Source organism: Actinia tenebrosa, unplaced genomic scaffold (genome assembly GCF_029948245.1).
Source record: "Actinia tenebrosa isolate PJP-AT-01 unplaced genomic scaffold, QUT_ActTen_1.0 PGA_scaffold8__29_contigs__length_14323225, whole genome shotgun sequence".
NCBI classification, from domain to species: Eukaryota; Metazoa; Cnidaria; class Anthozoa; order Actiniaria; family Actiniidae; genus Actinia; species Actinia tenebrosa.
This window is the reverse complement of record NW_028292585.1, coordinates 4,909,540-4,922,740: the sequence shown is the minus strand read 5'-3', so window position 1 is coordinate 4,922,740 and position 13,201 is coordinate 4,909,540. Positions and strand designations below refer to the sequence as shown.

General features: G+C 39.4%; 2 protein-coding genes across 2 annotated transcripts; one reads left to right on the top strand and one right to left on the bottom strand.

Moving 5' to 3' along the window:
* The first annotated feature begins 4,900 nt into the window (after window positions 1–4,900).
* On the top strand, window positions 4,901–8,490 carry LOC148905015 (uncharacterized). The gene is made up of 4 exons (XM_089040712.1): window positions 4,901–5,846; window positions 6,253–6,719; window positions 7,164–7,323; window positions 7,555–8,490. The coding sequence occupies exons 2-4, from the start codon at window positions 6,288–6,290 to the stop codon at window positions 7,950–7,952; spliced, it is 990 nt and encodes a 329-aa protein (XP_088896838.1). The 5' UTR covers window positions 4,901–5,846; window positions 6,253–6,287; the 3' UTR covers window positions 7,953–8,490.
* On the bottom strand, window positions 8,409–12,502 carry LOC116302719 (DNA-dependent metalloprotease dvc-1). Its single transcript, XM_031712080.2, has 6 exons — window positions 11,692–12,502; window positions 11,119–11,227; window positions 10,179–10,223; window positions 10,020–10,094; window positions 9,590–9,613; window positions 8,409–9,345 (listed from the first exon to the last, which is right to left on the bottom strand). The coding sequence occupies exons 1-6, from the start codon at window positions 11,925–11,927 to the stop codon at window positions 8,464–8,466; spliced, it is 1,371 nt and encodes a 456-aa protein (XP_031567940.2). The 5' UTR covers window positions 11,928–12,502; the 3' UTR covers window positions 8,409–8,463.
* Window positions 12,503–13,201: the final 699 nt, after the last annotated feature.

The following is a 13,201-nucleotide window of genomic DNA, read 5'->3' as shown; positions in this document are numbered from 1 at the left end:
CAGCAGTACCTTATGAGGTGTTGTAATGATTACATTTGGTAGACTATAAACTGTTAGTAATGGATGATCTCTTGGGCAGAGGTTCAGTGTGATGTCACATCTAATGCTGCACCTTGTATTTGTCCTGTTTGTAATGCTTTAACCAAGTCATCCTGATTAACCACGTCTCCCCTGGAAACATTGATTAGGGTTGCAGATGGTTTCATGATTGACAGCTCTGATGCACTGATCAAATACTTGGTTTCTGATGTCAGAGAAACACAGAGGAACAGGAAGTTAGCGCGCTTAAGAAGATCATGAAGTCGATGGCAATACTCTGCACCTGCAGAATGATTGCAACCAAATTTGAAGCTTATCTTTATGGAACTATTTTTCAATCATATTTCATGATTTCTCAGATACATACTTGTGTGTTCTTATAATGACTTTTTTCTTGTCCAACTGTGGTACAGAATTCTCATGTCAAATGTTTTTGCTCTTTTGGCAATAGCAGTTCCAATACTTCCAAAACCAATGATGCCAATAGTACCACCAGTTACTTGTTGCCCAAATCAATCCATATCAAACTACATAGAAAGAGATAATACTCTAATCAAACTGTGACAATATAAGGATGAATCTAATGATGGCTGTTACAAATGGGGGTACTTTAGCCACCTCCCCCCCGCTCACCCCTTCCCACTATTTGTCTTTAGTCATCAGTATTTGTCTAATAACATTTTAGCAGGGGGCACTGAGCAGTCTGAGATTGAAAATTATATGAGACTAGTAGGGGAAAAGGGAGAAAGTGGGTGGGGGGGGGGGGGCTGTAGCCCCACTGCCCCACGTCCTCTGCCGCAGTGGCCCCTTTTTTTTTTAAGTGTAGTATATTTTCAAACCTATGCCCTGCCCTTTCCCCTCTGTTATGGGACCCCCTACTTTAGTAGATAAATCCCTGATTCTTTAACCATATACTGACAACCAGTAAGCTTTAACAATTTTATATAACAATATTTATATCTGGAACAAACTCCTACAACAATCTGATCCCCGTGGGTAGTGATGCATGACAGGTACTTACATCCATGGTACTTGGGTTCTTACAGATGCCGTCTCCCAGCACAATATTCCTTGCAGATGCAAGTAGTAACGCAAGCCCCTGATCATCAACGCATTCGTCGATCGCATTTGGGGGGTATTCCCTATCTCAATGCCTCGTCTCCTAGCTTTCTTGATATCCACATTATCAGTTCGTTTGCCCGTGGTGGCAAACTGTTATAAGGAGGGACTGCGTCCATAACATTAGAATCGATAGTATGCAGACCATACGTCAGAATTCCTTGCACCTTTTCGCGGTTATATTGCGTTATATGCTGTGATAACATCCACGCTGTTCCTATAGTTGTCTATAACACTCCGACATACTGCAGGAATAGCGATTTTAGGCACTCTTAGGACAAGAGAATTAGAGTCAGAGAGCCTTGCGTAGGTCTTAAAATTTAGAAGAGTTGTAAACCTAATGGACTGGCAAACATCCTTTGGGTTAAGGTTTAGGTTGAGTGCAGTCAGTGCGACCCCTCTCAACCAGGGGTCTGGGAACAAAAATATTCATTACATGAACATGTATATTATAATTAAAACTCATCAACTAATAAGTTTGGGCTAGGTACCAGTGCGGGGTCCGGTTACGCGAGTATATCCCCCAGCAAGGAGGTAACCATGGCAACCGGGCCACAACCCAACTTCCGACCTCGACCAAGGGTGCTTGGTAGAGAACATGTGACCGGTTACCATGGGACCTTCCTACCAAACGAAGTCCAAGCACCCAGGACCAAGTAATAAAACAAAAGCAACAGAGGGGCACAAACGCTAATCTCTAGTCGAGCAATGAGCCTTTAATGTGTAGTTAACACGATTTGCCGAAGCCAGAGAGGCTACCGGGGTTCTAATATAAACCCTAAAGGCATCGCTTGACCAACGGCCTAGTGTTTGAATTCGGTGGTCTGGGACGCCGTTGTGGGGGGCTACTGTGGCCGTGCTGATGCGGAAACTGTGGCTGGAGTAGTTGCCAGGAACATTGCCTACCTTCAGAATGTCCATAAGCCAGTTGGTGCTGAAGAGATCGTGCGACTGAGAGGCAAAACAGATTGAAGGAGGAAGAGTGGGCCAGGTGAATCACCACGAGTGGCCAGATACTTGATTGACGCATCCACCGCACACAAGGGAGAGTTTGCTTTGCCATTGTATATGAAACACCCTTAGCGAAAACAGGCCCATGATACATGACACCTTTGCTGTGCGAGAGTGGAGGATTGCTGTAACTGCTTCGTTGTCAGTTCTAAAAAGTATGTGGTGCTAGGGCCAACCATAACCCCAAACATGACCTGCGATGATAATATGGAAAGGCTCTTTCTACGTGATGGATAAAGCTGTTGGTTCACGGAACAGAGACCGTTAAACCAGTCCTCGCCCCAGAATATTCCATAACCTAGGGCAACCGAGGCATCCGATGTCACGACGATCGAGGGAGGGTGAGATAAACCTGAGTAAAGCCAGAAGTTAACGCCATTCCAGGACTCCAAAACATTTCGCCACCAGCTCAAATCTAAATGAAATTCGGAATTAAGTCGAATGGGGTGACGGTGGTTCCTGAAGCAGGACAGGGTAATGATCCTGCGTCGAATACAGGCGCGACCCGGCCAAACGACTTTGGCTGCGTGGTGGCACCATCGACGATCGGCCCAGGAGTCCAAAAGAAGTTGCAAACGGGTAAGCTTCTTCGTTGGGAGGCGGGCAGTTGATTAACTGAGTTGAGCTAGATCCCTAGCACTACCGGGGTGGAAGACGGACCCTCACACTTCTTGGGATGTAAAGGTAAGTTGCTATCGAATTGCGACAAGCCAAACTGCCGAGATGCCAAGCCGTTTAATAGGCAAACGAACAGCTGCGGCATAGGGCAGCATGATAGGAGAAACGCAGGAGTACTACGCGAAGCGAATGGACGAAGTTTAAGGTAAGCAACGCTACGCAGAGAAAGTCGAGGCGTAAGTAGTACTATGCGACATGCAGACTATCGAAGGGAAGGGGAATACCAAGACAAGCAATATGACAAGCAAAATAGTCTTCGCGAGGGCGATGGTGGTAGCGAAGCCAATGCAATGCGACAAACCAACTGTCGTAGCAATGTAGAAAATATTGAAGTACTGCATATCAACAATTAAAACGCCGAGCAAACTGTTTTAGCAATAGAGAAGATATCATCAATGATGGATACATCGGTAAAACGACAAGCAAACTGTTTTAGCAATAGAGAGGATATCATCAATGATGGATACATCGGTAAAACGCCGAGTCAACTGTTCTAGCAATAGAGAAGATATCATCAATGATGGATACATCGGTAAAACGACAAGCAAACTGTTTTAGCAATAGAGAGTATATCATCAATGATGGATACATCGGTAAAAACGCCGAGTCAACTGTTCTAGCAATAGAGAAGATATCATCAATGATGGATACATGGATAAACGACAAGCAAACGTAGGGGTATAGCGAATCATGTGATAATAATAATAATACGACAAGCAAACTGTCGTAGCAATGTAGCAACCATGAAGTGAAGAGTGCCATGAAAATACAAGCGATCGGTCGTAGCAATGTAGCAATAATAATGAATGCAAATAATAATACGACAAGCAAACTGTTGTAACAATGTAGCAACAATATTGAAGAATGCAATGATAATACGACAAGCAAACTGTCGTAGTAATGTAGCAACAATAATGACGAATGCAATAATAATACAAGCAAACTTTCGTAGCAATGTAGCGACAATAATGACGAATGCAATAAATATTACAAGCGATCTGTCGTAGTAAAATAGCAATAATAATGACGAATGCAATAATAATACGACTAGCAAACTGTCGTAGCAATGTAGCAACAACGATGACGAATGCACTAATAATAGGACAAGCGATCTGTCGTAGCAATGTAGCAACAATAATGACGAATGATATAATAATACGACAAGCGATCTGTCGTAGCAAAATAGCAATGATAATGACGAATGCAATAATAATACGACAAGCAAACTGTCGTAACAAAATAGCAACAATAATTACGAATGCAATAATAATACAAGCAACTGTCGTAGCAAAATAGCAATAATGATGAAGAATGCAATAATAATGCGACAATCAAACTGTCGTGGCGAAGTAGCAACAATATGTGGTAAAAGCAATAAATAATACGACACGCAAGCTGTAGCAATAGGCAACGGCTGACGCAATATAGAAGTGTCAAAAGTGATGAATACCATACAAGCAAAACAGCCCTAGCAATATATCAACATAATAAATAATGATAAATGCGATTATAATTCGACAATCAGTTATTAATGCAATAGTAATAAGACAAGCACACTGTCGTAGCAAAATAGCAACAATAAAGACGAATGCAATGATAATACGACAAGCACACTGTCGTTTCAATGTAGTAACAATAATGACGAATGCGACGATAATACAACAAGCACACTGTCGTAGCAATATAGCAATAATAATGACGAATGCAATAATAATACGACAAGCACGTTGTCGTAGCAAAATAGGAATAATAATGACGAATGCAATGATAATACGACAAGCACACTGTCGTAGCAAAATAGCAATAATGATGAAGAATGCAATAATAATACGACAATCAAACTGTCGTGGCGAAGTAGCAACAATATGTGGTGAATGCAATAATAATACGACAAGCAAGCTGTTGTAGCAATAGCCAACGGTTGACGCAAAATAGAAGTGTCAAAAGTGGTGAATACCATACGACAAGCAAAACAGCCCTAGCAATATATCAACATAATAATTAGTGATAAATGCGATAATAATTCGACCAAAAGTGTCGAAGCAATAAGCAAAATAAGAGATGACATAAGGGCTTACAATAATTTTTTTTTTTTATTTCTACATTTCTGCAAGTACCGGCAAGGAGTGTATTAAAGGCGACACATATCTACCCTTGTTCCACGAGATGCAGACTGGTTTGGTCAGTTGTGTTTCTCGAAAGGCTTATCGAGTGGGGGAGCCAACAGCGTTCGCCGAACAGGCGATGAGTGCGGAGGATCAACAACTTATATCTTGTGAGATCAGCCCATCTATTGGGGAAATACAGTGTGGGTCAGCACAAGCATGTAGATAGAAAAGGCCTCCATCCAGCTAAGGATATCTTCTATGAGGCGTTTGTTTTTCTTCGTCTTGGATGATAACACCAGCCGGCCGTCCAACATCTGTTGTGGTTCGTCCTCAGTTGCTGGAGTGAGGTTAGCGAGCAGACAAGTCGCTCAGATCGATAAACCGCCCAGTGACAGTCTGGGTAACGAGCTTCGGTGGTACTGGCGAGTGACCCAGACCAACGACAAATGCCCATTGAGTAGCTCGAAGTCGTTGTTGTGTTCGCTGGGGCGAACGAGGTTGATTGTTCTCTGTTTGCTATAGCTGACACAACGGCGGCTTGAATAACCTCTAGCAATTCGGCAGAAATTGGAGAAGACTGTGGAAACGGTGGATCGGCCATTGCTATTAACTGGGTAGTCCAAAAGCGATAAAAGCAAGCGACAAAGAAATGCAAATTGTACGATGGCAAGGATGCAAAGATGGCATACAAGCTACAAGCCAGCTAGTGAACACGCCACCCGGAGCGTGGGCGCATGCGTAGCATGGATGGTCCGCTGGCCAACGTTGCTTAGGCTAGCAGGCGTAGTTGTGGTTTTAACTTTGCCTAAATTACATTTAGCCCCATATATATTAATAGACGTGTCACTTCGCCTAAATATAGTTGGAAAACTTGTAACAGGAAAGTAGTAGGTACTGCAAATAAAACGAGCATCAGTGCAAGATGATCAATGCACACGCTTTTGGAAATTATTATTTTACTATATGTATTGATGGGTTGCAAGCATTCCCAAGAGAGTCAAAAGACAAAAACATGGCGGCCATTGTGGAGCCGTTAACAATGGATACTAATGAGAAATCTTTTGTTAAATGGCACCAATATGGCCGCGATGACGTAACGTGCAATAGAAAAATTCTGATATTATATTCTGGAACACATGCAATCACCGGGGATCAGGGTAGTTTTAATTCCAATCACTGATCGATGTAGCTTGATGTGCTGCAGTACTGGGGTATGGTATGGAGCTCCACTTTACATCCCAGAGATATCTATTATTTCCTCATTGTTTAAAAATATTATTTTGATATTGTTTTCCAGAATAAAGACTTCATGTTAACACCTCGATTCCTACAATGGCTACGAGTGATCTACCCCTGGCTTTAATTTTACAACCAGGAACCCTCAAATATGTTTTTCAAGAAATCGTAAACAGTTATAGTAATAAATTGAGCATGGTTTTCATAAAAGATGTAACTGATTTACATATAACTGAGGATCAATACTCAAAGATACAAGGTCTTGCACTAGTTGGAAGAAACGGGCAAATGGATATCAATGGTTCTTTTATGGACTTGTTTCCAAACCTTCTCATCATTTCATCAATTGGTGTAGGTGTTGACCATATTGATGTTACAGAAGCAAGAAAGAGGGGAATAAAGATAGGCTTTACACCCAAAGTCATAGGTGATTGTACTGCTGATCTTGCCTTTGCATTGTTGCTTGCATCTGCGAGAGATGTTGTAAAGGGTGACATGACAAGCAAGCATTCTAATTTCTTGTTAAAGGTAAGTACTTAGAATTCAGAGCTCTTTTATTCGGAGCACATTCCTTTGCATTTCAGGGTTTAACTGGGATATATCCAGGAGAGAAAATGTCAGTAAAATCACAGGGGAAAAAACTGGATTCCCAAATAAATTGGGAATTTCCTTGAATTCCCAACGAATTCCCGTCCAATTCCCAGAGAGAACGAAATTGGGAACGTGGCACTGATTCCCAATGTTAGTTTGTTGAGAATTTTGTTTTTCTATTGGGTATTAGAAGGAAATTCCCAACAATAAATCCCAATGTTGGTGTTCGAATTGGGAATTCAAGGAAGTTCCCAACAATTCCCAATTTGGGAATCCATTTTTTTCCCTGTGAACATAGAAGCTAGCTGTACACTTCACTTGTTTTTCACCAATAATCACAGTTAATATGTTAATATGTCTATTAACTATGTCCTCATTTAGCTTGATTGTTCTTGGCCTGGAGTAAAAGTTAGTGGTTCTACCATTGGCATTGTTGGCTTTGGCAGCATTGGATCTACAGTTGCTAAACGTGCTAAAGGGTTTGATATGAAGATACTTTACCACACACGGACAATAAAAGAAGATGTGGAGAAAGAGACAGGTAAAGTTTGAGGAATTGAGTGCTTTGGTTGAATAAAGGTAGTTGTAGGGTTGAAGCCTGAGTGGGTTGAAATGAGTGTGTAAAGGACTAAACTTCCTGATATGGCTGCAAAATTAAACTTTGCCATACCTGTTGCATAGTTCTTCTGATAATTATTTTTGAACACACTTCACTATTTAAATATATGGTTTCTTTGTAACTTGTGATTTAAAATGATTTATGATATTTCAGGTGCAGAGTATTGCAATCAACTCCATGATCTTCTTAAGCAAGCTGACTTTGTGGTTCTCTGTGTTCCTCTAACATCAGAAACTAAGTATTTAATCAGTGCATCAGAGCTGTCAATCATGAAACCATCTGCAACCCTAATCAACATTTCTAGGGGTGACGTGGTTAATCAGGATGACTTGGTTAAAGCATTACAAACAGGACAAATACGAGGTGCAGCATTAGATGTGACATCACCTGAACCTCTGCCAAGAGATCATCCATTACTAACACTACCAAATGTAATCATTACCCCTCACATTGGCACATTTACTGAGACAACAAGGATAAAAATGATAAAAACAGTAATGGAGAACTTAATTGCTGGAATCCATGGGAAGCCTCTCTTATACCAATATTAGAAGATTCTTCAAAAACTTACTTTAATTTTCTTAGTTATTATCCAGAATAGCTACAATGAACAACTTTTATGGTAGACACTCAATAGAAGAATCATTGTCGGGTTCAGAAACATAGAACATAAAAGCTGAGACCAAAATGGCACATGGGAAATGACATAATTATATTATAATTTATTCATTTACACCATCCATGCAGTCGTTTTAGAATGCCAAACGCATATTAAAAACAGTGGATGATGCCACGGGTCGCCGGTCACAGCATGCATCTAATTGACCTACTCCCCATGTGCAATTTCGGTCTCAGCTTCTATGTTCTATGTTTCTGAGCCCGACAACGATTCTTCAATTGAGTGTATATATATATAGCCTGGATATAGACACTCTTCTTCTACTCCTTGATTGGACCAGGCATTGTGGGATGTTTCATTGGATTATTATACAACAGTAAACTAGAAATCTGTAAAAACTAACTTTATACTTTACAATAATTGAATAATGTGAATAAAATCAATCACATGGCTGTCAGACAGTTATCTAAGTGAGTATTAATGTTTGTTATTGGTATCACTAACAGACACACAGGACAAGAAACCTCATGGGATGATGATGATGGTGATGGTACTACACTAGGAGAATCTTCATCACCCAAACTAATAGGCTTGCCCTTAGATCCTTCTGAAGAATCTATTGTATTACTACATAATGATTTGTTGCTTCTTCTAAAAGCATCAATGATTGTTAATTCTGGTTTATCACTAATGTCTGTAGGTTTCTTTCTATTTTTTGTTTTATTATTTTTCCCTTTAGTAACTGAAGTCTCTTGTGAACTGGAATATGGCTTTTGTTTCTCAATATTGTGTTCTGAAGAATTCATTCCAACTAAACCTTGTTTTCCTTGAAGTTTACGTGTTTTCTCAGATGTTGAACCTCCTAAGACATGACCAATGCCACTGAATGGTGAAATGCCTTCTGTTTTTTGCTTCTTTGTAGGATTTTCAGCAATATATCCTTCAAACTTATCATTACGTAATTTACTACTCTCTTTCAAATCAGTTTCTTCTTGACTTGATACATTGCCACTAGTGACCTTTTTCTTTTTCATTTTGTCAAAAAATGTTGGTAAACTTGGCGTTCCTGACCCTAATATCTTTTCCTTTTCCTTCGAAGATCCAGCTTCAGAATTCTTAATTTTATTACTAGATTTTTTCTTGTCATAGTTGTCAGGTTCCTTGATTTTAGTGAATTGTCCTCCACATTTTCTCTTGTGATCATCCCACCAAGTGTCCCTTGGTGCAGGTGCTCGATTCATTGATCTTTTTACAACCCCATAAAAGGGTGGCCATTTCTGACAGGGTCCATTACATTTCCACCAATGAAGTCGATATGAATTAACCTTAGTGGAGAAGAAGAGCAAATATATTATCATCGTTCACTTTTTTTTTTTTTTAAAAAGGCAACTTTATACCATGCCTGAATGCAGAATAGCATGAGGTCATAACCTTTTTCCCTTTAGAGGGGGAAAATACCATATAACCTGGAGAAAACCCTCAAAGCAAGAGAGAAAAATAATGGACTCCATCCACCTCCACCTAGACATAACATTTTCCCATTTAAGACCACATAAATTACTTTCATACCTCATCGTGGAAGTTGTGATAAACCTAAAAATAATAAATAACGAGAAATGTATAAATATAATACAATGATAAATCTATCTACAGACTTGCCTTGGCTCAATGCATTATCTAAGTCATGACAGAGGTTAAGACAAGTGTGAGACTGATAGCCGTGCCCTGACCTTTATCAGCCCAGAGGTTGTTTCAGGGTTTGATCTGTGAGTTAGCCATGCCCTGACTTAGATCAGCCCAGAGGTTGTTTCAGGGTTTGATCTGTGAGTTAGCCATGCCCTGACTTAGATCAGCCCAGAGGTTGTTTCAGGGTTCGATCTGTGAGTTAGCCATGCCCTGACTTAGATCAGCCCAGAGGTTGTTTCAGGGTTCGATCTGTGAGTTAGCCATGCCCCCACCAAGCCCAGAAGTTGTTTCAAGGTTATTTTGGCATTCTCACTGTTATATTTGCTCCTGACTGTTTATTGATCCTATACATATGCTTGTGGAACTCTGGGCCATGACCATCATGATCCTGTGATAAAAAACCATAGATTTGCTGAATATTTTACAAACAACACTGTTCTCTAGGATTGACAGCAGGTTATCGTCAACATACCTTGTTATTTTGAGTTACAAAAAGCAAGGCATGAATCATCTCATGCTGAAATAATAAAATGTGTTAGAATAGAACATGAACTAAGACGGGTAGGATATGTACCACTGTTTACTTGAACTGAGTTGGATTCCTGCAAATATACCATCTGATAAGACTTTGTTTGATTAATTTTGTTATTTATCTGCTTTGCTACTTCCCTTCTTTCCATAAAGCATAATATAAGTTGAATACTCAAAAGTTATGGGGTAGTTCAAAAGTTATGGGGTAGTTCAAAAGTTATGGGGTAGTTCAAAAGTTATGGGGTAGTTCAAAAGTTATGGGGTAGTTCAAAATATTTTAAAAAAGCAAATTTCATTTTTAACACAAGATGTCAGCACACATATGCTTCAATCAATGAATCTTTTATCTAGTATCATGACTGTAAAAATACAGAATAAATTACAAAAAAGTACAGAACCTTTGTATTAGCCAGTTGCTGTACCCATAGGCTAGATGAGACAGTTGGCAGATCATAAATTTACATTAACATTTTCTTAAGTCAATAGAACATAAAGAAATATATATATATATGCTTGACTTGGTCTAGTCCAGACATCTTTGAACTGCTCCATTTTCTATGGGCTGTCTGTTCTGCAACAAGCACAGGCAGCCCAAAAGAGCAAAGCAGTCAAAGGAAGAGCCAGCATCTTGACAAGTTTGAACTGGTTTGGCAATGTTACCCATTGTAGTTACATGGTGATAAAGGGTTATTTCTGAAACATTAATTGACTTTCATGAAATGTGATTTGACCATTTTTTTCCTTCCATGAAGCATGATTCTTACCCCCACCCCCTCCCCCCTCTACCACCCTGTATAAAATAGGCCCTAATCCTTATGACTTCACACCTATACTACCAAAATCCTTTTCAAAATCTCGTTAGAATTTTGTTGCCCACTTACCAAGAGTGTCTGTACGAGATCTTTCCTTGGTCTTAGCTTTAGTAATGGTTCACTGAGTCTTATAGAACATAAACCACCTCTTCCTTCATAGCAACACAGGCCAGCACATCTTCAAAACAGAATAAACAAACAATATACTATAACCCCCTGGAGTCAATCAAGTTATCAGTGTATACCCATATATATATTATTACAGCACCCAGACAGCTAACTGTAATTCAAGACCTCAACCACAATTGCAATGTAAGAGCCAACCAGTGAATTGACAGAACTCAGCAGTCTTGGGCTGTGCTGTAGAGTGTATTTATGAAAATGGCTTCAAGAAAAACTGTCGAAGGATAGAGTGTGATTATTTTTTTGCTTTTCATTTTAGTAACAAGATATTGGACATTTCTCTCACCCTTATAGACCCCTACCCTATTACTATGAGCAGTTGCTATGCCTAATATTATAATAGCCATGATAAATAGATTAAATTTTGACAGCCAACATGAGGATTTATGGAAAACATTATTGAACATAAATGATTTATCAATAAGTGAAAATAGAGGATTACGTAGGAATTGAACTTACAGAGTCATTCTTGGGCTCCATCGTACTTCTACTCCACCGAGAAGACCATCAAAATACTCATCATTAAACTGTAGGAATAACTGTCTAATATCAGGTGCAGGATCGATCATTTCCCAAGCATCGTCTACTAATGATGTGGGTAACTCTGTCTTCTCTCTTCGCTCCAAATTACTATCTTCGTTATCGAGCTGTCCTTGAAGAAACATAGCAAATGCCAAATCATCGTCCTCACTCATAATTCTCGATATTCTAAGTCTAGTATCAAATAATAATTATATTTTCGTCAGCTTATTTACGGATTATTTACGACTTCTTGTTTAGCAACAAATTAAACATGGCTCCCCCCTTTTGTTATTGCTTTTGGTGCGCATGCGTTGGTACCCATTCCTTTATCATTACCAGCCAGACCTTGGTAATATCATCCCAAAGAAAGTTCCCTACAGCTTTCCTACAGCTTATAAACAGAGAAATTTTTACTTTTTGTATAATACAGATAGCTTAATTGAAAATCAGTAAAAAAATCGAAGTTATGGTCATCAGACAACTCCTTATAATATAATTACAAGGGGGTACACTGTGAAATTCTCATGAACGCATTTTGCTCAAGAGTAAAAGTCTTGTCCAAGTCTCTCCAGTTACAAGTATATTCATAGTGCACATTACTATGAAATCATTGCTTGTTGACCTCGAAGAATGTCACGATTCCCGGACTCCAGCCTGTTAACTCATGTTGATCTATCGGTTGGCATGATATTAAATCTTTACTGGCTACCAGTCGTGCCAAGCGAAGGTGCCCTGCCCTGCCCTGCCCTGCCCTGCCCTGCTCTACCCTGCACCTATATAGCAACTCAATTCAATCATAAACTATTTGAAATATGATTTGAATGCAATAATATTTGGATTATTTGTAATATTTCGTCATACCTTGATAGAGCACTTAACCAAGGAAATGTGACCTGATCAAAGGTCACTAGCCATCGGGTATAGTTATAGTAGGAGTGCCAAACAAATCTTCATTTTAACATTCTCAGCTGAAAGTTATATCAGTTATATTTTGCCCAGCCCCTTTTCGTATCTTCCGCCCAAAGTTTTTGTGTCTTTTGGTTGAGCAAACACTGTGTCTTCTTCGTCTTCTTGCATTTCGTCAAGACAGACTTGGCGGATATCTTACTAGTCAACATGATATTACGGAAATGGCAGACTGCTGAGGTGATAATAAACAACTATGGAAAACTATTGCGAAATCATTCCTGCCTTTTCAACCTGCATATGTCTAGTCTAGCGCAACTCATTTCTATTATTTTATTTTATTTTATTTTCAAAATCAAGACAATTCACTTTCATTAAGTCATATGTCACGGCGCAGCTCAAACTTGTAGCTTGCTAGTTCTTCGAATTCTTTTTGTTTCTTTATTTCTTTCCTTGTTCACTATTTTCTTTTTTCTTTCTTATAAAGCAATTCTATTCCAATATAAATATTTGTTTTCTCGGGATTTCCAAGTTAAAAAAA

Excerpts from the sequence above, each read along its gene's own strand:
- LOC148905015 (XM_089040712.1), top strand. The coding sequence starts at position 6,288 with ATGGCTACGAGTGATCTACCCCTGGCTTTAATTTTACAACCAGGAACC. Across the intron at positions 6,720-7,163 it reads ATTCTAATTTCTTGTTAAAG|CTTGATTGTTCTTGGCCTGG; the intron begins GTAAGTACTTAG and ends GTCCTCATTTAG. Across the intron at positions 7,324-7,554 it reads AGATGTGGAGAAAGAGACAG|GTGCAGAGTATTGCAATCAA; the intron begins GTAAAGTTTGAG and ends ATGATATTTCAG.
- LOC116302719 (XM_031712080.2), bottom strand. The coding sequence starts at position 11,927 with ATGAGTGAGGACGATGATTTGGCATTTGCTATGTTTCTTCAAGGACAG. Across the intron at positions 11,228-11,691 it reads TGGAGCCCAAGAATGACTCT|ATGTGCTGGCCTGTGTTGCT; the intron begins GTAAGTTCAATT and ends TCTGTTTTGAAG. Across the intron at positions 10,095-10,178 it reads TTGTAACTCAAAATAACAAG|GATCATGATGGTCATGGCCC; the intron begins GTATGTTGACGA and ends TTTTTATCACAG.